Below are 27,602 nucleotides of genomic sequence, written 5' to 3' on the forward strand. Positions count from 1 at the left end.
ACACTGGCACCAGTACTGGGGCAAGGAGGGAGCTGTTCCGTTGGGACGGGCTTCACTTGGCCAGTGCTGGGGCTAGAGTCCTGGCGGATCATATAACTAGGGCTGTAGAGAGGACTTTAAACTAACGAGGGGGGTGGGGGGAGGTTCCTAGAGAGCAAATAATAAAAATGACAACAGAGAAGGTCATAGACTTAGGTAGCAGTGGGGAAATTAAAAACCAGAGCGTGTCAGGAAGGGGCAGAAGGTATGGAGTAAAAGGTAAAGTAATAAAAAGGGCAAAAGCAGGAACTAAGTGTCACAAAACATATTTGAAAGTTCTCTATCTGAATGCACGTAGCATTCGTAACAAAATAGACAAGTTAATGGCACAAATAACTACATATGGGTATGATCTTGTGGCCATTACAGAAACATGGCTGCAGGGTGACAATGCCTGGGAATTAAACATACCAGGTTATTTAACGATCAGGAAGGACAGGCAGGAAGGAAGGGGAGGTGGGGTGGCTATGTTAATAAAGGAAGGAATCACTAATACAGAGAAATGATATTGGGTCAAAAGATCAGGATAATGAAACAGTTTGGGTGGAGGTAAGGAATAATAAGGGGAAAAAAACACTAGTGGGCGTAGTCTATAGGCCTCCGAACAGTTGCAACTCTGTTGGACGGAGTATCAATCAGGAAATAGTTGAGGCTTGTAATAAGGGAACATCTATAATTATGGGGGATTTTAACTATCATATTAATTGGACAAATCAAATGGGGCAGGGCTGCCTTGAGGATGAGTTCATTGAGTGTATTAGGGATGGGTTTCTTGAACAGTATGTAACTGAACCGACCAGGGGGCAAGCAACCTTAGATCTGGTCCTGTGTAACGAGACAGGATTAATTAAAAATGTCCTAGTAAAGGATCCCCTTGGAATGAGTGACCATAACATGGTTGAATTCCATATTCAATTAGAGGGTGAGAAGGTTGGATCTCAAACAAGCGTGCTAAGCTTGAATAAAGGAGACTATGAAGGTATGAGAGCGGAATTGAGTAGAGTGGATTGGGAAAATAGATTAAAGGGTAAGACGGTACATGATCAGTGGTGTACATTTAAGGAGTTATTTTACAACTTCCAAAAAATATATATTCCACTGAGAAGAAAAGGGTGTAAAAGAAAAGACAGCCATCCGTGGCTAAGTAAAGAAATTAAGGATAGTATTCGACTAAAAACAAGGGCATATAAGGTAGCCAAATCTAGCGGGAGGATAGAGGATTGGAAAACTTTAAAAGACAGCAAAAAATAACAAAAAAATTGATTAAGAAAGGGAAGATAGATTATGAAAGTAAATTAGCAAAAAATATAAAAAGAGATAGTAAGAGTTTTTATAGTTATATAAAAAGAAAAAGGGTGGCTAAAGTAAATGTTGGTCCCTTAGAGGATGAGACCGGGAAATTAATGGTGGGAAATATGGAGATGGCAAAAACACAATGAATATTTTGTATCAGTCTTTACAGTAGAGGACACTAAGAATATCCCAACACTGGACAAACAGGGGGCTATAAGGGGGGGGGGGGGAAAGAGGAGCTAAACATGATCAAAATCATTAAGGAAGTGGCACTCGGTAAAATAATGGGACTCAAGGCAGATAAATCACCTGGACCGGATGGCTTACATCCTAGGGTCTTGAGGGAAGTGGCGGTAGGGATTGTGGATGCATTGGTAATAATTTTCCAAAACTCCCTGGACTCGGCAAAGGTCCCGGCAGACTGGAAAACTGCTAATGTAACACCCTTATTTAAAAAGGGCAGTAGACAGAAGGCTGGAAACTATAGACCGGTTAGCCTAACATCTGTGGTAGGCAAAATTTTGGAGTCCATTATTAAGGAGACAGTAACAGGACATTTGGATAATCATCATTTAATAGGACAAAGTCAGCATGGTTTTATGAAGGGGAAGTCATGTTTGACAAATTTGCTGGAGTTCTTTGAGGAAGTAACATATAGGGTGGATAAAGGGGAACCAGTGGACGTAGTGTATTTAGACTTCCAAAAGGCATTTGACAAGGTGCCACACAAAAGATTATTGCTTAAGATAAAAAAAATCACAGGATTGGGGGTAATATTCTGGCATGGATAGAGGATTGGCTATCTAACAGAAGGCAGAGAGTTGGGATAAATGGTTCATTCTCAGACTGGCAATCAGTAACTAGTGGTGTTCCGCAGGGGTCAGTGCTGGGTCCCCAACTCTTTACAATCTATATTAACGATTTGGAGGAGGGGACCGAGTGTAACATATCAAAGTTTGCAGATGATACTAAGATGGGGGGGAAAGTAGTGAGTGAGGAGGACATAATAAACCTGCAAGGGGACATAGACAGGCTAAGTGGGCAGAGATTTGGCAGATGGAATACAATACTGGAAAGTGTGAAGTTATGCACTTTGGCAGGAAAAAATCGTAGAGCAAGTTATTATCTTCATGGCAAGAAACTGGAAAGTACTAAAGTACAAAGGGATCTGGGGGTCCTGGTGCACGAAACTCAAAAGGTTAGTATACAGGTGCAGCAAGTGATTAAGGCGGCCAATGGAATGTTGGCTTTCATTGCTAGGGGGATAGAATATAAAAATAGGGAGGTATTGCTTCAGTTGTACAAGGTATTGGTGAGACTGCACCTGGAATACTGCATACAGTTTTGGTGTCCATACTTAAAAGACATACTTGCTCTCGAGTCAGTACAAAGGTGGTTCACTCGGTTAATTCAGGGGATGGACATATGAGGAGAGGTTGAGTAGATTGGGACTCTCCTCATTGGAGTTCAGAAGAATGAGAGGCGATCTTATTGAAACATATAAGATTGTGAAGGGGTTGGATCGGGTGGATGCAGGGAGGATGTTCCAGATGATGGGTGAAACTAGAACTAGGGGGCATAGTCTTAGAATAAGGGGCTGCTCTTTCAAAACTGAGATGAGGAGGCACTACTTCACTCAGAGGGTGGTAGGTCCATGGAATATGCTGCCCCAAAAAGCTGTAGAAGCTACATCATTACATAAATTTAAAACAGAAATAGACAGTTTCCTAGAAGTAAAGGGAATTAAGGGTTACGGGCAGGAATTTGGACATGAGTCTAGGTTCGGATCGGTCATGGCCCTGTGGGTAGCGGAGCGGGCCCAGGGGCCATGTAGCCTGATCCTGCTCCTATTTCGTGTGTCTAATTCGGATAGATTCAGGAGATGGTTCTGCGATAGTAGATTGGCGGTTAGGATCAGATCAGCCATGATCTTATTGAATGGCGGAGCAGGCTCGAGGGGCCGATTGGCCTACTCCTGCTCCTATTTCTTATGTTCTTATGATTTCTCTGCCTTCCACTTTTGCTTTTCTCCTTCCTGTCTTTTGTTTCTATCCTTGCTTCCCTTTCCTCTGTCTCCCTGCACAGGTTCCCAACCCTCTGCCATTTTAGTTTAAACTCTCCCCAACAGCACCAGCAAACACTCCCCCTAGGACATCGGTTCCGGTGCCGCCCAGGTGCAAACCGTCCAGTTTGTACTGGCCCCACCTCCCCTAGAACCAGTTCCAATGTCCCAGGAATTTGAATCTCTTCCCCCTTGCACCATTCATCTGAAATATCCTTCTATTTGTAGAACAGCCCTTCCCCTTCGCCTGGCATCTTCCCGTGCAAGCGCAGGAGATGTAACACCTGCCCCTGTACCTCCCCCCTTCCCACTGTCCAGGGCCCCAAACACCCCTTCCAGGTGAAACAGCAATTTACTTGTACTTCTTGCAATCTAGTATACTGTATTCGCTGCTCACAATGCGGTCTCCTCTACATTGGGGAGACCAAACGCAGATTGGGTGACCACTTTGCGGAACACCTCCGTTCAGACCGTAAGGGTGACCCCGAGCTTCCGGTTGCCTGTCATTTTAATTAACCGCTCCATTCCCACTCGGACCTCACCGCCCTTGGCCTTTTGCATTGTTCCACAGAAGCTCAACGTAAACTCGAGGAACAGCACCTCATCTTCTGATTCGGCAGTTTGCAGACTTCCGGACTCAATATCGAGTTCAACAATTTCAGATCATAACCTCGGCCCCTATTATATTTTTACTTATATATTTTTTTCCACCCCTTCGTTTTGGGTCTTCCCTTCCCCCCCACGCCTTTTTTTTCCTCTCCTACATGGCAGCTGTCTCATCCTGCCAGTACACTTCGCACCTAATCTCAGCTGTCTTTTGTCCTCACTTGTCCTATTACCATCTCGTCTGGTTTTGAATACCTCTTAATGTCTTTTACTTCTTTTGTTCTATCGCAGCCCTGCCTTCGATCTATTTTATTTCCTTTCCCGTTTTGAAAAAGGGTTTCGACCCGAAACATCAACTCTAATTTCTCTCCACGGATGTTGCCTGGCCTGCTGAGTTTTTCCAGCATTTTCTGTTGTTATTCCTTCTATTTTTACTCTGTCTAGCACGGTGGCACTGGTAGCAATCCTGAGATTACTACCTTTGAGGTCCTACTTTTTAAATTTACCTCCCAACTCCCTATATTCAGCTTTTAGGACCTCATCCCGTTTTTTACCCGTTGGTACTTATATGCACGACAACTGGCTGTTCACCCTCCCCCTCCAGAATACCCTGCAGCCACCCAGAGACATCCTTGACCCTTGCATCAGGCAGGCAACATACCATCCTGGAGTCTCGTTTGCAGCCGCAGAAACGTACATCTATTCCCCTTACTATAGAATCCCCTATCACTATAGCTCTCCACTCTTTTTCCTCACGTCCTGTGCAGCAGAACCACCCATGGTGCCAGGAAGTTGGCTGCTGCTGCCTTCCCCAGATAAGCCATCTCCCCCAACAATATCCAAAGCGGTATATCTGTTTGAGGGGGATGGCCACAGGGGACCCCTGCACTACCCGCCTGCACCTACTACTCTGCCTGGCAGTCACCCATTCCCTTCCTGCCTGTGCAGCCTTTACTTGCGGTGTGACCAACTCATTAAATATGCTATCCACGATGTCCTCAGCATCGCGAATGCTCCAGTATGTATCCATTCGCAGCTCCAGCGCTGCAATGCGGTCTGCTAGTAGCTGCAGCTGGATACACTTCCCACACACATGGTCGTCAGGGACACAGGAGGTGTCCCTGATTTCCCACGTAGTGCAGGAGGAGCATGCCACAGGGCCGAGCTGTGCTGTCATGACTTACCCTTTAATTAATTCAAATTAAATCAAATCAATACCAAATACACTACAATTAAATGATATACTCAAGGGCCCTTGTTTACTAGCACTCCCCGCTACACAGAGACCTTAGAAACTATAACCACAAAAATTAAGACCATATAAACTTTATAAAGTATTAACCTTAACTGTCAAACTATATAGTATATAAATACTCACCTGGCCGTACTCACCCAATCAGCTGCTTCCTCTTACCCGTGTCACTTTTTGAATCGTCGTGTGGCTCTGGAACAACGCCGCTGGTCTGTGAGATTGGTAATTCTCTGAAAAAACCCCGCGAAACTGAGTCTACTCACCGGCTTCTCCCGACACTGGGATAAGGTTCCACACAAGAGATTAACAAAAATCAGTGAATGGAATTGGAGGCAATCTTGTGACATGGGTTGGTAATTAGTTGGGAGGTAGGAGACAGTAGGGATAAAGGGCTCATTCTCCTTTTGGCAGGATGTGAAAGTGGTGTCAATGCAGGGAAGTGTGAGGTCATTCACTTTGGATTTGAGAAAGACAAATCAGAATATTTTCTTAATGGCAAGAGACTAGGAGTTGTGCAAGAGCAAAAGATTTGTGTTCATGCACACAAATCACTATAAAGCTAGTGCACAGGCTAATAAAATGTTGGCCTTTATCTTGAAGAGGATTGAAGTTCAAGTGAGGAGATGATGCTACAGCTGTACAGAGCCTTGGTCCTACCCATCTGAAGTACTGCGTTCAGTTTTGGAAAGATATCTTGGTTTTGGAGGACAGACTCACCAGAATTATACAATGGCTTGAAAGGCAAAATTATCAGGACAGACTGCATAAACCTCGTTTATATTCCCTTGAGTTTTTACGGTTGAGGAGTGATACAATCTAGGTGTTTAAAATGAGAGAGATTTGATAGGGTAGATAGAGAAATTACATTTCCATGCACAACACAGTACTCAGCTATGGTCTTGTACAAATTCATCATCACCTCCTTGCTTTTGCATTACTGTACTAAAGATGCTATATAAATGCAAGTTGTTGATGATTGCTGCTCCACAGTCATTAAGGCTTCATCCACTTGCAATCCTGCTTTTAACAATGTGAACTTTTGGCTCCTCCACTTGACTGAGAATTTTACCACTTGCCATATATTTCCATTATTTTCCCCTAAAATGCACTACTTCTCATTTATCTACATTGAACTACACTTGCCACTTATCTGCTCACTCCTCTAACCTACATCCTCTCGCACCGTCCCACATTCTTCAGTCAACATGTTATTAATATATCAGCCATTTTTTATATTATTCCCTCTATGTCTACATCAAAATCAGTGGTAGAGAGAACACCACAGATCCCTGGGGTATGGCACTAGCTACATATAGTACATCACAACTTTGTACAGATCTTGTGCCCGCTCCAATATTTGCAAGTGCACAATTACAGTACAACACAGGCATTCAAACATTTGTAATTGCTCACCTGCCCATTAAAAAACACCAGAACTAGACCTTGCAGGGGATACATTTCTCATGAAAAAGAACACATTAGGAAATACCTTGGGGGGGGGGGGGGGGGGGGGTGGGGGGTGGGTACAACCGACACATTTTCCAGTAATTGGTCAGTACATTTCATGAAAACAATTCATTGATCTACGGATTGGTGTCAAGACTGGAAACCTGCTGCTGCTGACTGCATGACCACAATAGAGTTCTAAACAGTAGAATACTAATTCACAAAATGAGTACGAGGCCAAAAGCTATGCTGCTTATAGCCAGACATGCATACACACCAATAAAATGGTTATACCCATGGCAAGAATAAATATAGTTACAAATTTAAGACTTTCAACTTGCAGCAAGTTTGCAAGTGAAGGTGACGGCCAATGTAATTTAAATTTTGCTTATTCCCAGCATTTTAGAACACCAGAAAACTGGTCCAGTAATCTGATTAACCATGATCTCATTCAATGGTGGAACAGGCTCGAGGGGCTAAATGGCCTACTTCTGTTCCTATGTTCTTGTAAAGTTAGGTACACTAGCATTGTTAGTGCTAGCAAAATGTTAATGTTCTAGCTTGCATTACAAAATCTTTCAGCACCAACACTTTTCAAACCATTTTAACTATTATACTTTAACCTTTCTGGCACAGACAACAGTACACATTAATGGGACAATAAATCACACTTCACTATTACAACCACTGCACAAGCCTAACTGGGGTATTCAAACACAAAGCAAACTATCCACAGCTACATATGCCAACAGCTTCAGTTGAGTGCAACACAAATATGGTTGACATCACCATGTGGAATCTTGGCAAACAGCTGAACCATGTGGAACAGACTAAATTCTTGCCACAGCTTACTGATGTGCTTTGAACATGAAAGACTATAGTTATGATGACTGTTCGCTGACCTACACTGGCTCCCGGTTAAGCAACCCCTCGATAATTCTCATCCTTGTTTTCAAATCCCTCCATGGCCTCGCTCCTCCCTATCTCTAACCTCCTCCAACTCTACACAACCCCCCACCGCCCTGAGATCTCTGCAATTCCTCCACTTCCTGCCTCTTGCGCCTCCTGATTTTAATCACTCCATCACTTGCAGCCGTGCCTTCAGCTGCCAAAGCCCCAAGCTCTGGAATTCCTTCCCTAAACCTCTCCGCCTCTTTCCTCCTTTAAGGCGCCCCTTATTACCTACCTCTGACCAAGCTCTAATCTGCTAATATCTCCTTCTGTGGCTCGGTGTCAAATTTTGTTTTATAACACTCCTGTGAGGTGCCTTGGGGCGTTTTACTACGTTAAAGGCGTTACATAAATGCAAGTAGTTGTTGCTGGCAGGTAGGGAGGATATGTAAATATTAAAGCAAATGATCAACAACTGCTGATTGTGGGTTAAAATTTTTCAAAAATCAAAGCCCCCCGCCACCTCACCATTCTTCCCTCTTGGTTTCTTCAAGGCACTGACGCATATTCAAGGGCAGCTACACGAGTGTCAACAATGCTCTGGTGCCTCAGGCAAGTAGCGATTGGTTCCTTGTGTGCGAGCCAAGACAGTGAGGGCCAGCAGGCCAGTAACAGCTGAGCTCAGCATGGTTACTGCTTTCGGCTGACATCAACATGCACACAGTTAGTGAACAGCAATAAGGAATGGAACCCTTGTTGGTTTCCCTTCCTCATTTAATGCACCAAATGTAATTCCTCAACTCCTGTCCTGCTGAAATCAACTAACTCAGCTCAGACCCACAATCGAACCAGACACTTTCTGGTTGTACAGTTTAGTAATGCACCAAGCCGTGCACTTAAGCACTCGCCCATTTCTGGAGGTGTTTTTTTCCCTCCCAAAAGCACAAGTCAGTGGATAATCTAAATTTTCAGGCAAGTCACCTCCTCCCTTACAGACACACCTTAAAGCATGTATAGTTTGCGGTATTAGCTCATAACCACTTTTAAGAATGTGGCTTGGGGCCAGTGCACTCTTTTCCTGTCAGTTAGTGCTTGCAAAGCATTCGCCCTAAGGGTGTATAGCAAGTCAGCACAGAGATATTAGCACAGGAAGCTAAACATACGAGAATAGCAAATACAGTGAAAGGACATTAAAATGTAGCAATCAAAATGCAAACCCAAAAGAGAAGGGCAGAAATTCTTTGCGTTTTTAAAAAAAAGTAGATAAAGTTAAATGAATGACAATGTCTGGTCTCTAACTTTTTTTCTCCTTTAGTCATAGAATCAGAATGACAGCACAGGAAGTGGCTATTCAGCCCATCATGCCTGTGCTGGCTCTGTAAAGGGCTATCCAATTAGTTCCACTCCCCTGCTCTTTCCCCATAGCCCTGCAAATTTTTCCTTTCAGTATTTATCCAATTTCCTTTTGAAAGTTATTGAGTCTGCTTCCACCATCCTTTCAGTCAGTGCATTCCAGATCATCATAACTCACACAAGGATCAGTAGCTGGCAGTAATGAGACTTACAACCAGTAAGTGGCGGAGGCAGCTCAGCCACTCCCAGGTGATGCTGGCTGATGACAGGCTGGCAGGACAGACGAAGTTGTTAGCCCCATCACTAACCTCCTCAAGCCTACGACCGGGGTCTCCCCCCAGCCCCCAACGGAGATCTACAATCTCTTCCAATTCTGGCCTCTTGGCACATCCCCAATTTTCAACGCTCCACCATTGGCAGCTGTGCCTTCAGCTACCTGGGCCCTAAGCTCTGGAATTCCCTCTCGAAACCGCTCTACCTCCTCTCCTCCTTTAAGATGCTCCTTAATGGCTACCTCGTTCGTCAAGCTTTTGGTCACCTGTCCTAATATGCCCTTTTGTGGTTCAGTGTCAAAATTTTTGTTTGATGATCACTCCTGTGATACATCTTGGGGATATTTTACTTGTGGTTAGACTACACAAACTACTGTGAACAGTTCTGGTCTCACTATTGTAAAAAAGGATATAGAGGCACTGGAAAAGGTGCAGAAAAGATTCACAAGGATGGTACCAGAACTGAGGGGTTACAACTATCATAAAAGATTGAACAGGTTGGGTCTCTTCTCTCTAGAAAAGAGAAGGTTGATAAAGGTCTTTAAGACCATGAAGGGATTTGATAGGGTAGGCCTAGAGAAGATGTTTCCACTTTGTGGGGGGGGGGGGGGGGTGGAGGGAGGGAGAAGAGGAGGAGACCAGAACTAGGGGCCATAAATAAAATAATCAGCAATAAATCCAATAGGGAATTCAGAAGAAATTTCTTTACCTAAAAAGTGTGTCAAGAACATGGAACTAACTACCACAGGAGTGGTTGAGCTGAATAGTATAGATGCATTAAAGGAGAAGCTAAATAAAGAGAGGGAGAAAGGAATAGAATGTTAGAACATTACATAATAGCAGGAATAGGCCATTTGGCCCGCCGAGCCTGCTCCGCCATTCAATAAGATTATGGCTGATCTGCCTCATCTCCACTTTCCTGCACTATCCCCATATAGAATCATAACTCTATCCCTTGATTCCCTTAATATTCAAAAATCTATCAATCTCTATCTTGAATATACTCAACGACTGAGCCTCCAGAGCCCTCTCCAGTAAAGAATTCCAAAGATTCACCACCCTCAGTGAAGAAATTTATCCTCAGCTCAGTCCTAAATGGCCAACCCCTTATTCTAAGGCTGTGACCCCTGGTTCTAGACTCCCCAGCCAGGGAAAACATCCTCCCTACATCTACCCTGTCAAGCCCTGTAAGAATTTTGTATGTTTCAATGAGATCACCTCTCATTCTTCTAAACTCTGGAGAATATAGGCCTAGTCTACTCAATCTCTCCTTGTGGGACAATTCCCCCCACCCCAGGAACCAGTCTGATGAACCTTTGTTGCACTCCCTCTATGACCAGTATATCATTCCTTAGGTAAGGAGGGTGATAGGGTGAGATGAAGTAGGGTGTGGAGCATAAACACCGGCCTAGACCTGCTGGGCCGAATGGCCTCTTGTGCTGTAGACTCAATATAACTATATTACAGGCGCTACATAAATGTAAGCGGTGGCAGTGAGAGGTGCAGGTGCTGAGGACAGACGGGCTGGAGCCATCAGTAATACAGGGCCTCGGGAGGTGGTGGTGCCGCAGAGAGAAATCCCTCCCACACCCCCACACTCGGACTGCCGCGCACGGTGAAGTACTGTGACCGCAGAGCCCTTACCCCGGGCCGCCGCCGCCTCACTTCCTCTTCCCGCATCTAGGCCAATAAAAGACAAACCTACCCCGGTTCCGTTGTCACAGACCACTACTTTCCTGCCGTGGCTGTCCATGGTTTATAGCCCAGCCGCCGCCGCCTCACTCTCCTTCTGCCGCCGCCGGGATTTCCGAGTCAACTTTTGACCAGCCTCCAGAGGCCGGAAATGACTGCCGACCGTTGACTCCCGCTCCACTGGGCGCGCGCCCTCACGTGACTCTCCATTTCCGGCCGGGCGGGGGATCCGGCGCGTGACGTAATTTGATTGACACGGGGGTGACGTCGTTTGAATGACGGCGCGTTGGCGTCATTTAATTGACAATACCAAAAGGCGCGGCTGGACCAATAACCATTGGACGGGTGGATGGGGGGCGGGATTAGGACGAGCTCGGTATGCCGCGGCGGTACGGGAGGGACTGGAGTGCACGGGAAACAGTATTATGATTTAATTTGTTAATAAATGTTTATTTCTAATTTGGATGTTATTGTTTTGAGCTCTCTTTTTAAAAGAAAAGGGGATACGTTTTTGTTAATTTGATCGACCAATCAGAGGAGAGGACGGGGTTGTCATGGCGGCGGTGGGAACTTGGGCCTTCTCTTTCGAGGCGGTGGAAACGATGCGGAAACTTTTGGTGGGAGGGAGCGATGCCACCGACTGTGTGCAGCAGGCAATGGCAGGTGATCCCGCATCCATAGACATTGAGATGGTATCTGCTTCGATCACAAACTCTGTATTTATTCCATAGCCTCACAATCCTCTGTGTGATTGTTTCTCCTGCTCTATGTCATTAATCTTTTCTATCTACATTCCCTTGTTCGAGACCGGTCAGCTACTAGAAAAAATCTGTTCCTATGTACTCTATCCCATTCCGTCATAGTTTTAAACATCTGTCAAATCACCTGTAATTTTCATTGTTCCAACAGAACAGCCCCAATTTTTCAAGTCTTTCTATGTATGCTAAGCCAAACTAACACTTAACAATAAAAATAGGCTAGAAAATACAAAGCTATTGCAATAGTAAAGATTAAATAATGTTTCTTTTATTGCCTGATATTTGTGATGTTAGCACAAATTGGTTTATCGCAGCCAATCTTTATGAAGAACTGTTTTCTTTTGCTCTGTTTGTTCAATCTATTATGAATGAAATTGTAGGCATAGCCACTAGGAGGGATGAAGTGTACCCTCTGATCCAAATTCTGCAATTGCTTCTTACGTAACACCCAACTCTTTCTATGGGATTGCACCACTGACTCGTATCAAGCAGGATCCTCCACTTTTTAGACTCTTAGGATCTGCAGTCCTAATGGTATTCCTCAAGAGTAGAAATAGAAGGATATTTCAGATGAATACGTGGCTAGAGAAATGGTGCAAGGGGGAGGGATTCAAATTCCTGGGACATTGGAACCGGTTCTGGGGGAGGTGGGACCAGTACAAACTGGACGGTTTGCACCTGGGCGGGACTGGGACCGATGTCCTAGGGGGAGTGTTTGCTCGTGCTGTGGGGGAAGGGTTTAAACTAAAATGGCAGGGGGTTTGGGAACCTGTGCAGGGAGACAGAGGAAAGGGAAACAAGGATAGAAGCAAAAGACAGGAAGGAGAAAAGCAAAAGTGGCAGTCAGAGAAATCAAGGGTTTAACTCAAACATCGCCACAGTAAGTAATAATTCTAAAAGGTCTAAGAGTGTTAAAAAAACAAGCCTGAAGGCTTTGTGTCTTAATGTGAGGAGCATTCGTAATAAGGTGGATGAATTAGCTGCGCAAATAGATGTAAACGGATATGATATGATTGGGATTACGGAAACATGGCTCCAGGGTGACCAAGGCTGGGAACTCAACATCCAGGGGTATTCAATATTCAGGAAAGACAGGCAAAAAGGAAAAGGAGGTGGGGTAGCATTGCTGGTTAAAGAGGAGATTAACACAATTGTAAGGAAGGATATTAGCTGAGAAATACCAAGGGACAGAAAACGTTAGTGGGAGTTCTATACAGACCCCCAAACAGTAATGCGGAGGTTGGGGATGGCATTAAACGGGAAATTAGAGACGCGTGCAATAAGGGCACAGCAGTTATCATGGGTGACTTTAATCTACATATAGATTGGGCTAACCAAATTAGTAACAATACTGTGGAGGAGGAATTCCTGGAGTGTATACGGGATGGTTTCCTGGACCAATATGTCGAGGAACAAACTAGAGAGCAGGCCATCTTAGACTGGGTATTATGTAATGAGAAAGGAATAATTAGCAATCTTGTTGTGCGAGACCCCTTGGGGCGGAGCAATCATAATATGATAGAATTCTTCATTTAAGATGGAGAGTGAAGTAGTTGACTCAGAGACTAGGGTCCTGAATTTAAATAAAGGAAACTACGATGGTATGCGGCGCTAGTTGGGTAGGATTGATTGGGGAATGTTACTCCAAGGGTTGATGGTGGATAGGCAATAGCAAACATTTAAAGATTGCATGGATGAACTACAGAATTTGTTCATCCCTGTTTGGCATAAAAATAAAACAAAAAAGGTGACTCAACCGTGGCTAACAAGGGAAATGAGGGATAGCATAAGATCCAAGGAGAGGACATATAAATTGGCCAGAAAAAGCAGTAAACCTGAGGATTGGGAGCAGTTTAGGATTCAGCAAAGGAGGACAAAGGGATTAATTAAGAGGGGGAAAATAGAGTATGAGAGTAAGCTTTCAGGGAACATAAAAACTGACTGTAAAAGCTTCTATAGATATGTGAAGAGAAAAAGATTGGTGAAGTCAAGCGTAGGTCCCTTGCAGTCAGAATCAGGGGAATTTATAATGGGGAACAAAGAAATGGCAGACCAATTAAATACATACTTTGGTTCTGTCTTCACAAAGGAGGACACAAATAACCTCCTAGAGATGTCGGGGAACATAGGGTCTAATGAGAGGGAGAAATTGAATGAAATCAGTATTTGTAGGGAAATGGTGTTAGGGAAATTGACGGGATTGAAGGCCGATAAATCCCCAGGGCCTGATAATCTACATCCTAGGGTACTTAAGGAAGTGGCCCTAGAAATAGTAGATGCATTGCTGGTCATCTTCCAAAATTATATAGACTCTGGAACAGTTCCCATGGATTGGAGGGTAGCTAATGTTACCCCACTATTCAAAAAAGGTGGTAGAGAGAAAACGGGGAATTATAGACTGGTAAGCCTGACATCGGGAGTGGGGAAAATGCTAGAGTCCATTATAAAAGATGCAATGGCAGAGCACTTGGAAAACAGTGACAGGATCGGACAAAGTCAACATGGATTTACAAAAGGTAAATCGTGCTTGACTAATCTACTGGAATTTTTTGAGGATGTAACTGGTAGAATAGATAAGGGAGAACTAGTGGATGTGGTGTATTTGGACTTTCAGAAGGCTTTCGATAAGGTCCCGCATAAGAGATTAGCGTGTAACGTTAAGGCACATGGGATTAGGGGCAAGGTACTGACTTGGATAGAGAACTGGTTGGCAGACCGGAAGCAAAGAGTTGGAATAAACGGGTCTTTTTCTGAGTGGCAGGCAGTGACTAGTGGGGTACCGCAGGGATCGGTGCTAGGACCCCAGCTTTTCACAATATATATTAATGATCTAGACGAGGGAACTAGATGTAATATCTCCCAAGTTTGCAGACGACACAAAGCTGGGTGGGCGTGTGTGCTGTGAGGAGGATGCTGAGAAACTCCAGTATGATTTGGACAGGTTGGGTGATTGGGCAGATGCATGGCAGATGCAGTATAATGTGGATAAATGCGAGGTTATCCACTTGGGTGGCAAAAACAGGAAGGCAGATTATTACCTGAATGGCAATAGATTGGGAAAAGGGGAAGTTCAACGAGACCTGGATGTCCTTGTGCATCAGTTGCTGAAGGTAAGCATGCAGGTGCAGCAGGCGGTTAAGAAGGCAAATGGTATGTTGGCCTTCGTAGCGAGAGGGTTCGAGTACAGGAACAAGGATCTCTTGCTGCAGTTGTACAGGGCCTTGGTGAGACCACATCTTGAGTATTGTGTGCAGTTTTGGTCGCCTTATCTGAGGAAGGATGTTCTTGCCATGGAGGGAGTGCAGCGAAGATTCACCAGACTGATACCTGGGATGGCAGGAATGACATATGAGGAGAGATTGGGTCGATTGGGCTTATATTCGCTGGAATTTAGAAGAATGAGAGGGGATCTCATTGAAACTTATAAAATTCTAACAGGACTAGACCGACTAAATGCAGGAAGGATGCTCCCAATGGCGGGGGAGTCCAGAACCAGGGGTCACAGTCTAAAGATAAGGGGTTAGCCATTCAGGACAGAGATGAGGAGGAATTTCTTCACCCAGAGAGTGTTGAACCTGTGGAATTCTCTACCACAGAAGGCAGTAGAGGCCAATACATTAAATATATTCAAGAAGAAGTTCGATATATTTGTTAAGGCTAAAGGGATCAAGGGATATGGGGAGAAAGCAGGGACAGGGTAATGAATTTGGATGATCAGCCATGATCGCATTGAATGGCGGAGCAGGCTCGAGGGGCCGAATGGCCTACTTCTGCTCCTATCTTCTATGTTTCTATGTATGATGCGTGCCTCTGAATTTATCCCTGCCTTATACTGTCTATACAATTCCCTTTACACCTAATCCACTTTTTCTTCTTGGAAATTTTGCTCATGTTCAAATTTCCAATAGATTGGGTGGACGAGATTGAGGAGGTGGTCCCTCTTACTGTTCAAATTACCAACCTATTGCCCTCAGATCAGTTGTTTTTAAAGTCTTTGAAGCTTTTGTTAACTTGGAACAAGAGGGCATAATCTTAAAATTAGATCTGGACTATTTGGGGGTGAAATCAGGAAGCACTTTTTCACACTAAGAGTAGTGGAGATCTGGAACACACTTTCCCCCAAAAGGCTGCGGATGCTGGGTGTCAATTGAAATTTTCAAAACTGAGATTGATAGATTTTTGTTAGGTTAGGGTATTGAGGGATATAGAGAAAAGACAGGTAACTGGAGTTGAGCTACAGATCAGCCGTGATCTAATTGAATGGCACAGGCTTGAGGGCTGAATGGCCTCATCCTGTTCCTATGTAACATTTATCCCTCAACCAACATCACTGAAACAGATTATGTGCCCAATTATCTCACTGCTGTTGGACCTTGCTGTGCACATTTCCCTATATAACAACAGCGATGACACCTCAAAAGTACTTCATTGGCAGTGAAGCACTTTGGGATGTCCTGAGGTCATGAAAGGTGTTATATAAAAGCAAATTCTTTTAGTTAAATGGACTTTTAATTAATCTCACTGCGCTCTGACTAGCATTCCTAATAATATGTAAAAGAAAGAACTTGCATTTCTATAGCTCCTTTCACGACCTCAGGATGTCCCAAAGTGCATTACAGCCAATTAAGTACTTCTGAAATGCAGTCACTGTTGTCATGTGGTACTGTACAAAAATTTAGTAAGAAGTTTAACTGAGGTGAATCAGCAAACTTATATAGCACATCATTACATCTACACTTCAGTGTCCAACGTGCTGCGATAGCATATTATATGCTATATCTCCCCCTCAGTAAGATCCCCACTGGAGTGGAGCTAATTTACAGAACAAACGGGAAACTGTTCAACCTCCGTTGCCTCCGGTCCAGATCCAAGGTCGTCCCATCTTGTGTCGTCGAATTACAGTATGCAGACGACGCTTGCATCTGCGCTCACTTGGAGGTCGAACTCCAAACCATTGTCAACACCTTCACCGAAGCGTACGAGAGCATAGGCCTTACAATAAACATCCGTAAGACAAAGGTCCTCTACCAACCTGCCCCCGCCACACACTACTGCCCCCCGATTATCAAAATCCAGGAGAAAGCCTTGGACAACGTGGACCACTTTCCATACCGCGGGAGCCTACTGTCAACAAGGGCAGATGTCGACAACGAAGTCCAACACTGCCTTCAGTGTGCCAGTGCAGCCTTCGGTCGCCTGAGGAAGAGAGTGTTTGAAGACCAGGACCTCAAACCCGGCACTAAGCTCATGGTCTACAGAGCAGCAGTGATATCCGCCCTGCTGTATGCCTCAGAGACATGGACCATGTACAGCAGGCACCTCAAAGCACTGGAGAGGTACCACCAATGCTGCCTCCGCAAGATCCTGCAAATCCATTGGCAGGATAGGCGCACCAATGTCGGTGTTCTTGCTCAGGCCAACATCCCCAGCATCGAAGCTTTGACCACGCTCAATCAGCTCCGATGGCCGGGTCACATTGTCCGCATGCCCGATACGAGACTCCCAAAACAAGCGCTCGACTTGGAGCTCCGGCACGGCAAGAGAGCCCCAGGTGGGCAGAGGAAACGCTTCAAGGCCACCCTCAAAGCCTCCTTGAAAAAGTGTAACATCCCCACCAACACCTGGGAATCCCTGGCCCAAGACCACACAAAGTGGAGGAGAAGCATCCGGGAAGGCGCCAAACACCTAGAGTCTCTTCGCCGGGAGCAAGCGGAAGCCAAGCGCAGGCAGCGCAAGGAGCGCACGTCATCCCAAGCACCCCACCCACCCGCCCCTTCAACCACCGTCTGCCCCACCTGTGACAGAGACTGTAGGTCCCGCATTGGACTCATCAGTCACCTGAGAACTCATTTTTAATGTGGAAGCAAGTCATCCTTGGTTCCGAGGGACTGCCTAAGAAGAAGAAGAAGGACTGAGGCAATTTTCCTAATCTGCTGAGCGCCTGTACATAGCTGTTGTGCTGTGGGGAGGCACCAAGCAGAAGCAAGATAACAGCCCACATTGGAGAGGGGAAGTTAGAGCTATTATGAAGCCAGACATGGGAAATGTGGGTGTTCATGGAGATTTGTTCTCAAATCCTCTGAGCTCCATGTGCACCAGTGCAGAGAGTATGCTCAAAGCAATGTAAATGATAGTTGTCAAAGTTATTGATCGTCAATCTGTGAGCACAACCCTGCGGAAGGTTGAGGTACAAACTGGTTGGTTGGGTCTCTGTCCAACTCTTGCTGCAGATACTGTTGGGCCTGTAGGTGGCACTGGTGGACTACTTCCCTTTGTAGATCACTATGCTGAAAATGTTTCCCGAGCTGTGTCCCCAAATCCAGATGGAAAATGGGTTCATCCGCTGAAGCGTGAGGAGCACATGTTTCAAGTCTCTGCCTTGCCCACCATCCAGGAGGTTGCAATGATTAAAAAAACACCTTCCAAATATAACAACATAGAAGAACATTATGCACTTTAAAAAAAATACTTGGTTATTTTTCCTGGTTAGCTTAAAAAGGGGTTTGATTTGATTTTTTTTGCTAAAAAGAACATTTGCAGTATTTCAGTGGAAGAAAATCTGTTTCTGATGGTCCATACCTCATACTTTTTTTTTCTGTTTAAAAATTATTTTCAAGAAAGGATCTGAACAACATGCTGTTGTGAATGTTGGAAGAAAAAGTATGTTTTTCCTGCCGATGCCGTTAAGCATTGCCTCAGTCACTGTCATGCTTTCTTCCAAGTTTTATGAAGATTAAACTGAACTGTAATTTTCATTCTCGTGCTGCAGCACCTTGCATAGCATTACATAGAATGTACAACACAGAAACAGGCCATTTGGTCCAACCAGTTCATGCCGGCATTTATGCTCCACTCGAGCCTCCTCCCATCCTTCCTCGTCTAACTCTATCAGCATAACCCTCTATTCCCTTCTCCCTCATGTGCTTATCTAGCTTCCCCTTAAATGCATCTATACGAATCACCTCAAGCACGCCCTGTGGTAACGAGTTCCACATTTTCACCACTCTGGGTAAAGAAGTTTCTTCTGAATTCCCTATTTGATTTCTTGGTGACTATCTTATATTGATGGCCTCTAGTTTTGCTCTTCCCCACAAGTGGAAACACATTCTCTCTCTCAACTCTATCAAAACCTTTCATCATTCTAAAGACCTCTATTAGGTCACCTCTCAGCCTTTTCAAGAGAAAAGAGGGTGTCGGAATAACATGCACCAAGTCGGCAGAATGCTAGATTTTGGGCAAAGCCATTCATTTACATTTTCATGGAAAAATGGACAGAATTGTGGAATTCAATACATAACACACCAGTAAAAATGGTGGAATCTAATGCACTGAAAGTAAAATTTGACTTGCTCAGTCACTATCAATTATTTGGCCTGCTTATGTAATTGAAAGCCCAAAGCACCAGTAAAGTAGTCTGAAAATCCTACATAATAAAAATGGAATTTAACTTAGTCAGATACCATAAATCAGTGGCCCTGCAGCTTCTACCAAGACAGAAGGAGGGACGAGCAGAGAGTGAATCTCTGGGCTGTACCTTCCACTAGCCATTACAGAGCAATATTTTTTAGAGGTTTGGTAAGCACCCGCTGGGAAATTATGTGTGGTGTTAGCGACCTAAGAACCAAACCAGTACACATGTGCATGTCAATTGCCACACCATAAATAACGTAGTAGATAGGTTGCAGACAAAGGATGCTTAGGGTTAGAATAGAGATCTCCACCATGTCCTGTCTTCCTCATTAATAAAAACATGACAAGCTCTGACCACAGGAGATCCTCAGCATCTTTTGTAGTGCCTTAACAGTTAGCTTTGAATCTACAGCCCAGAAACAGGCTGTTCGGCCCATGCTGGTGTTTACACTCCACACGAGCCTCATCCCACTCTAATGACCTCTTCTCGCCCTGCCCACGTATCCCTCTACAGTAGAATGGGCCGATATTCTCTGGAGTTCAGAAGAATGAGAGGTGATCTTATTTGAAACATAAAATTCTTAGAGGGCTTGACAGGGTAGATGCTGAGAGGCTGTTTCCCCTGGCTGGAGAGTCTAGAACAAGGGGTCATAGTCTCAGGATAAGGGGTCAGCCATTTAGGACTGAGATGAGAAATTTCTTCACTCAGAGGGTGGTGAATCTTTGGAATTCTCTACCCCCGAGGGCTGTGGAGGCTCAGTCATTAAGTATATTCAAGGCTGAGATCGATAGGTTTTTGGACACTAGGGGAATCAAGGACTATGGGGATAGTGTGGGGAAATTGGAGTTCAGGTAGAAGATCAGCCATGATCTTATTGAATGGCAGAGTAGTCTCGAAGGTCTGAATGGCCTACTCCTATTCCTAATTCTTGTGTTCTATTCATTTCTCCCTCATGTATTCATCAAGCCTCCCCTTAAATGCATCAATGTTCTCTACTTCAACCACTCCATGTTGTTATGTTCATTAATAACTAGACATTCTTATTATGAACACAGCTAGCTTTTGCTAGTTACTTTTATTGAGCACATGTGGACTTGTACAGCATCTTGTAGAGGCTTCCATCTTGACTGCTGCCTTGTGGGTAGCCTAGTGCCTCATGGGTAATGTAGTCTTAATATATCTACAGCTGGGTAGTGTAGTCTTATACATACAGCTCTACGGCTCCACCTAGTGTCCACTATAGAATGACATGTTATTGATCACTACACATGTGGCAGCGAGTTCCACACTCTCACCGCCCTCTGTGTAAGGAGACTCCTAAATTCTTTATTTGATCTGTTAGTGGCTATCTTATATTTATCTTGCTTGTTCTGGACTCACCAACTAGTGGAAACAGTTGCTCCACATCCACCCTATGGAACCCCTTCATAATTAAAAAAATCTCAATCAGGTCTCTTTGTCTTCTCCTTTCCAGAGAAAAGAGTCCAGCCTGCTCCACCTTTCCTAATACAGTCTCCACTGTGTAATGCGGGTGTGTTCGTGCAATCGTGATGTGCCCAATATACGAGGTGGGCGGTAAAACCATAATAGGTTGTAGGAATGAAATAACTCCCGTAACTGCCTGAAGTCTCCACTTTCCGACTGCCTCCCGTAATCGTTAACAGCGCGCACGACTGATGGAGACTTCAGGCAGCTTCAATCAGCTGTTCCCACTGTTAGCGACGACTGCAGGCAGTCGGAAAGTGGAGACTGCAGCAGCTTTTAGTTCCAGCAGTAGAATTGAGCTAAGCCACTGTGCCATCTAGCCCTCCTCAGAATACTGGAACTTAATGGATCTGTTAAACTGCTCTTTACCTTTAAAAAAGTAATCAGAATCATAGACTAGTACAGCACAGAAGGACTTCAGTCGTTGCATTTCATAGAGTACTGCAGCACAAATCAAAGAACAGAATAGCAGCTACTTAAGTTAGGCAATTAAGTATAATGAGGGGTGGGGGAAGAGAGGAGGTATATCTATCTGTACATTTCTATCTATACCTATAGATATTGCTGGACAGCAATAGAATCATAGAATAGAACAGCACAGAAGGAGGCCATTCGGCCCATCGAGTTTGCGCCAGCTCTTTCGAAGAGCAATCCCATTAGTCCCACTCCCCGCTCTTTCCCCATAGCCCTGCAATTTTTTCTTCAAGTATTTATCCAATTCCCTTTTGTAAGTTACTATTGAATCTGTATCCAACCCCTATCAGGCAGTGCATTCCAAATCCTAACCACTCGTTGTGTAAAAACATTTCTCCTCATGTCGCCTCTGGTTCTTTTGCCAATCACCTTAAATCTGTGCCCTCTGGTTATCGACCCTTCAGTCACTGGAAACAGTTTCTCTTTATTTACTCTATCTAAACCCTTCATATTTTAGCCCAAGAATTGTGGGACTGACATTGGGTGCTCCCACTCCATGGTACGGCACATTAGATGTTCAGTGAGGTCCACCAGGCGGAACAGGCTTGAGGGGCTGTTCCAATGTTCCTACCATGCCGCTCCTGAGTGTTTCAGATTTTTGACAATGTTGCAGGGTAACAGCTCCAACTGAAGTAACATATATTAATAGATGAAAGTTTCTTTCTGTTTCAACTTACAGAACTAGAGAACGACAAAGAGACAGGCTGCTTTATGGTGGGCCGTGGAGGTTTCCCCAGCAAAGCTGGAGTCGTCCAGTGTGATGCTGCAATCATGGAAGGGCTACCTGGCCGTTTTGGGGCTGTAGCAGCTCTGCCTGGGTATGTGCCGACTGTTAATTGTTGTCATTATTATTAGCAGGTATTCCCATTTTCATCAAAATTGCTCACTTTTACATCATGTATAATTTAGAATCATAGAATGATAAAAGATGGGCCAAATGGCCTCCTTCTGCATGATTCTATGATATAGCAAAGAAGGAGGCCATTCGGCTCATTGTGCCTCTGCTGGTTCTTTGGTAGAGCTATCCAATTAGTCCCACTCCCCTGCTCTTTTCCCATAGCCCTGCAAATTTTTCCTTTTTGAGTATTCCAATTCCCTTTGAAAGTTATTATTGAATTTGCTTCCACCACCCTTTCAGGCAGTGCAGTCCCGATCAGAACAACTTGCTGCGTAATTTTGATTTTTCCTCATGTCGGCTCTGGTTCTTTTGCCAATCACCTTAAATTTCCATGGGTCTATGACAGGAGAATTGATCTGGTAAAGCATCTAACTAATCAAATGGAATGGTTCCTGTGCCCATGGCCAAGGATGTGACTAGTGGTGTCCCACAAGGATCTGTGTTGGGGTCTCAACTATTCACCGCATTTATTAACAACTTAGATGATGAGATAGAAAGCCACATATCCAAGTTTGCCAATGACATAAAGATAGGTGGCGTTGTAAGCAGTGTAGATGGAAGCATAAAATTACAAAGATATTAATAGATTAAGTGAATGGGCAAAACTGGCAAATGGATTTCAATGTAGGCAAATGTGAGGTTATCCACTTTGGACCTAAAAAGGATAGAACAGGGTACTTTCTAAATGATGAAAAGCTAGAAACAGTGGAGGTCCACAGAGACTTGGGCGTCCATGTACGTAGATCATTAAAATGTCATAGGCAGATACAAAAAATAATCAAAAAGGCAAATGGAATGCTGGCCTTTATATCTGGAGGACGAGAATACAAGGGGGTAGAAGTTATACTACAGCTATACAAAGCCCTGGTAGACCACACCTGGAGTACTGTGAGCAGTTCTGGGCGTCACACCGTAGGGAGGATATATTGGCCTTGGAGGGAACGCAGCGTAGGTTTACCAGAATGATACCTGGACTCCCAAGGGTTAAGTTATGAGGAGCGATGACACAAACTCGGGTTGTATTTCCTGGAATTTAGAAGGTTAAAGGGTAATTTGATTAAAGTTTTCCAGATATTGGCCCAGAAATTCGGGTCAGGGGCTTCCCACGGGTGCAAGCCCCCGACCTGCACTTGCCTTGTGTGCCGGCCGTTGAGCTGTGGGCCCCCGTGGAATTCCGATCCGGGGCCTGTTCCAGCTGCCGGCGTGCAGTGCTTGCGTATCCCAGGGGCGCATTTAGTTCGATGCGTCCCCTGGGATCACGTGGGCCATGGAGAGCCAATCGGATCAGGCAATGCTCCATTCATAAGTTTGACAGGAAGAGCTGTCAAAACTTAATACTACGGGCCCCAAAACATCACTAAATCTTCAAATAATTTTTTTTTTAAATCACATTTTTAAAATAAACTATAAATTACATGAATGAAATACAGTAACTATTTTAAACAATTTAAATTTTTGAAAAAAAATTATTTTATAACGGGGCTAAAAATAAACTTACCTTTCTTTAAAGTATTTAAAAATAATAAACATGTGGAAAAAATGTTTTAATTTTAATTAATTCACCACTTACCTTGTAAAAAGCAGGCCTTACGCCTGCTTTTTATATGTGTAACTTCTGGAGACTGACCCTCCCAGGAAAACCTGCAAAAAAACCCGAAGTTCGATGCGCACGCGCAGCCTCTCCTACGCATGCGTTCAAACTCTTAACCCCTCCTTTCAGGGGAACGGAAGTGCCGGCTTCCCGCGCATGCGCAGTGCATGCAGGAAACCGGAACTTCCATTGGGCCTACGGGTGAGTACCCCGTGCGTACTCACCCATGGAGACCCGAATTTTTGGGCCATTAAGTGGAACAGTTAGGATAGCTAGAGAGAAACTATTTCTGCTGGTTGGGGAATCTAGGACTAGGAGACATAGCCTAAAAATTAGAGCCAGGCCTTTCAGTAGTGAAGTTAGAAAACACTTTTACATGCAAAGGGTGGTAGAAGTTTGGAACTCTCTTCTGCAAACGGCAGTTGATGCTGGGGTCAGTTGTTAATTTTAAATCTGAGATTGATAGATTTTTGTTAATCAAAGGTATTAAGCGATATGGGGCAAAGGCGGGTGAAATAAAGAATAGATTTGCCTTTCTAATCTAGGCTTTATTAACTTTAAAAATCCAGTAGCACATCTTTCAACACCAGTCTCCAACCATGACTGGAGAGAACTGAATTTAAGATGGCCACCACAAATCACCTGACATCCACTACCAATGAGTTTACAGCATATATCTCAAGGTAGAAACAAACAACCAATTATAATACTTCTTACTAACAGAACAACCACCCCATTCACAATACTTCTTATTAAACATAGGAAATAATCACCACATTCACCCCTCCTTTTAAAACATGCTCCAACCTAAAACAACCTTTACAATTTATAATTAATTTATTTACAACTAAAATACAAATATAATATTTCAACAATTTTAAAACATTACTATCAATTTAAAAGTCCATTTTCAATCGGTCGACCGGATATCTTGTTCGTGTCGACCTTCTTAACCTTGGTGAAATTCCTTGCCCTCCCACACCCGGAGACACCGAAGTATCTTCTGCAGGAAGGCTATCCATATCCCGATTATCAACGGTTTCCGGATTGGAAATCCCATCAGGAAGTAAAATAGGACGGTCATGAACATCCATCAAAGGCTGACTAATAGAAGTATAATTATCTGCAGTAGGATTGGAAATATTCGTAGTATCTTTCACAACATCCACATTATCTGAATCGTGACTATTATTAGTATCCTCGGAAGAGGGCTGGCCACCACAAGGAGCCAAATCTTTAATTGAAACAGTACTTTCTTTCCCATCTTGGAATCGAATATGAGCATATTGGGAATTTGCCTCCAACAGCTCCACCTCCTCCACGGTGGCATAGTGGTTAGCACTGTTGCCTCACAGCGCCAGGGACCCGGGTTCAAATCTGGCCTCGGGCGACTGTCTGTGTGGAGTTTGCACATTCTCCCTGTGTCTGCGTGGGTTTCCTCCGGGTGCTCCGGTTTCCTCCCACAGTCCAAAGATGTGCAGGTTAGGTTGATTTGGCTATGATAAATTGACCCTTAGTGTTAGGGGATTAAATACGTGGGGTTACAGGGATAGGGTGGGATATGTGTCGGTGCAGGCTCGATGGGCCGAAATGGCCTCTATCTGCACTGTAGATTCTGTGATTCTGTGATAAAGGATCATATTTTGACAATCTAACATGGCGTCGAAGCAGCACAGGTCCCTGCATAGTAAGCCATGAAGGTACCGAATATCCCGTAGTAGATCTCCGCGGGTAATTAAAGAGCCTTTCATGGGGGGTCACAGTAGCCGTCGAAAGCAATGATCTAATGGAATGCAGGGCATCAGGCAGTACCATTTCCCACTGTGTATTCTTAAGATTCCGGGATGTCAAAGCCAACATAACTGCCTTCCAGATCACCCCATTGTATCGTTCGCACTGTCCATTACCCTGGGGGTTATACGGGGTAGTTCTACTAGTAGAAATTCCCCGACTCTGAAGGTATTCCTTCAACTGGGAAGACATAAAAGAACTTCCCCGATCCGAATGGATATACGCAGGCATCCCAAAGATGACAAAAAGTTGAGTCAGACATTTGATAACTGTAGCAGCTGATACATCTGCGCAAGGAAAAGCAAAAGGAAACCTTGAAAACTCATCCACAACAGTAAATATGTATCGATTTTGAGTCGTTGAAGGAAGAGGCCCCTTAAAGTCAACGCTCAGACGTTCAAAAGGAGAAGTAGCCTTTATAAGATGAGCTCGTTGAGGCTTAAAGAAATTCGGTTTACACCGAGCACAGATAGAACATGATGAAGTCATCCGCTTGACGTCTTCAACTGAAAAGGGCAAATTCTTACTGCGTACGAAGTGTATCATCCTCGTAACCCCAGGATGGCATAAGGCATTGTGAAGATTAATAAGCATATCTCCGTGAATCACAGAGCAATAAGCCCTCGACAGTGCATCAGCAGCAACATTATCCTTCCCCGGACGATAAACTATATCAAAATGGTAACATGCCAACTCAATCCTCCACCTCATTATTTTATCATTTTTGATCTTTCCAAAATGTTTAACATCAAACATAAAGGACACAGATTTTTGATCGGTTACCAACGTGAAATGTCGCCCCGATAAATAATGTCTCCATTTACGCAGTGCTTCTACTATTGCATATGCCTCTTTTTCTATTGAAGAATGTCTTTGTTCACTATTGTTCAAGGTACGTGAGAAAAAGGCCACAGGTCTTCCATTCTGGTTCAGAGTAGCCCCAATTGCAAAATCAGAAGCATCTGTCTCAATCACAAAGGGAACCTGCTCATCAATAGAATGCACAACTGCTCCTAAGATATCCTTTTTAAAATTATCAAAACATGTCCTGGCCTCCCATGATAGAGGATATGTCGCAACCCGAATAAGGGGCCGGATCTTCTGCGAAAAGTTTGCAATCCAATTAGAATAGTAAGAAAACAGTCCAACAACTCGTTGCAAAGCCTTAGAATTAGTAGGATAAGGTAAATCGATCAATGGTCGCAAACGTTCTGGATCTGGTTTAATCTTATTTCCCGAGATAATATACCCCAGTAGATTTACCTCAGTAGTCGAAAAGATACACTTCTCTTTATTAAAAGTTAAACCAACTTTTTCCGCAGCTTGAAGGAATCTTTCTAAATTAGAATCATGCTCCACCCTTGATTTACCACACACCGTGATATCATCTAAATATGAAAAGGTGTCAGAGAGAGAGTTATCACTTATAAAAGCATCCATTGCCCGTTGAAAACAAGCAACACCATTAGTAACACCAAATGGTATTCGGCAAAACTGATACAGCTTTCCACCAGCCTCAAAGGCTGTATATGGTTGATCCCTCTTAACAATAGGAATCTGATGATAAGCACTCTTTAAATCAATAGTGCTAAAAAACTTATACTGAGATACTTTGTTGATAAGCTCATCAATCTTAGGCAAAGGGTACGCATCTAATTGAGTATACCTATTAATAGTTTGAGAGTAGTCTATCACCATTCGTTTCTTATGTCTCTTGTTAGTGGTGACAACTACATGAGCCCGCCAAGGCGAACAACTAGGTTCAATGATTCCTTCCAATAAAAGACTTTGGACTTCAGAATTAATAAATTCTCTATCCTGACTGCTATACCTTCTTGACTTGGTAGCAATTGGCTTACAATCCGGCATCAAATTGGAAAAAAGTGATAATGGAGAAATGGATAAAGAAGTTAATCCACAAATGGATAAGGGTGGCTTAGTCCCTCCAAACGAAAGACTGAGAGACTTGTGTAATTTAAGCACATCATGACCAATCAAAATATCCGCACAAAGATTAGGCAAAACAGATAGGCGTATATCAGTATACGTATCACCTAGAAGAATCATTTTCACAAGGCAACAACCAGCTACTTGTGAAGTAAGGGTCGTCTGAGCCATACACACCTGATAAGTAACAGGCAAGATTTTCAAACACTTTTCCTTCGCAAACTGAAGACTTATAAAACTCTCGGTACTGCCCGTATCTATGAGAGCCTTCACTTCTAACCCATTAACTTGGGCCATAACTATAGCTTTGTTTAGGCCATGAGCAAATGCAGCAGAAATTG

At 43.9% G+C, this 27,602-nt stretch overlaps 3 protein-coding genes across 5 annotated transcripts in view; 1 reads left to right on the top strand and 2 right to left on the bottom strand.

Annotated features, from left to right (window-relative positions):
* The window catches only part of LOC147121388 (actin-related protein 2), a 63,652-nt gene extending 52,529 nt beyond the window's left edge, over positions 1-11,123 (bottom strand). Inside the window, exon 1 of one of the 2 annotated variants that reach the window (XM_085981608.1) lies at positions 10,920-11,123. In XM_085981608.1, coding sequence (XP_085837734.1) covers positions 10,920-10,967 — 48 coding nt within the window. In that variant the 5' untranslated portion in view covers positions 10,968-11,123. The remainder of the gene's footprint in view (positions 1-10,919) is intronic. The other variant, XM_085981609.1, reaches the window with a different exon arrangement.
* sertad2b (SERTA domain containing 2b) overlaps positions 1-27,602 on the bottom strand; it is a 542,965-nt gene that overhangs the window by 401,319 nt on the left and 114,044 nt on the right. The gene's annotated exons all lie outside the window — the stretch shown is intronic.
* LOC147121390 (uncharacterized) overlaps positions 11,270-27,602 on the top strand; it is a 35,066-nt gene continuing 18,733 nt past the window's right edge. The window contains exons 1-2 of the mRNA XM_085981612.1: positions 11,270-11,569; positions 21,714-21,852. Coding sequence (XP_085837738.1) covers positions 11,461-11,569; positions 21,714-21,852 — 248 coding nt within the window. The 5' untranslated portion in view covers positions 11,270-11,460. The remainder of the gene's footprint in view (positions 11,570-21,713; positions 21,853-27,602) is intronic.

The sequence above is a fragment of the Somniosus microcephalus genome, chromosome 3 (assembly GCF_052327205.1).
Source record: "Somniosus microcephalus isolate GS21.2 chromosome 3, FLI_Smic_1.0, whole genome shotgun sequence".
Classification (NCBI taxonomy): Eukaryota; Metazoa; Chordata; class Chondrichthyes; order Squaliformes; family Somniosidae; genus Somniosus; species Somniosus microcephalus.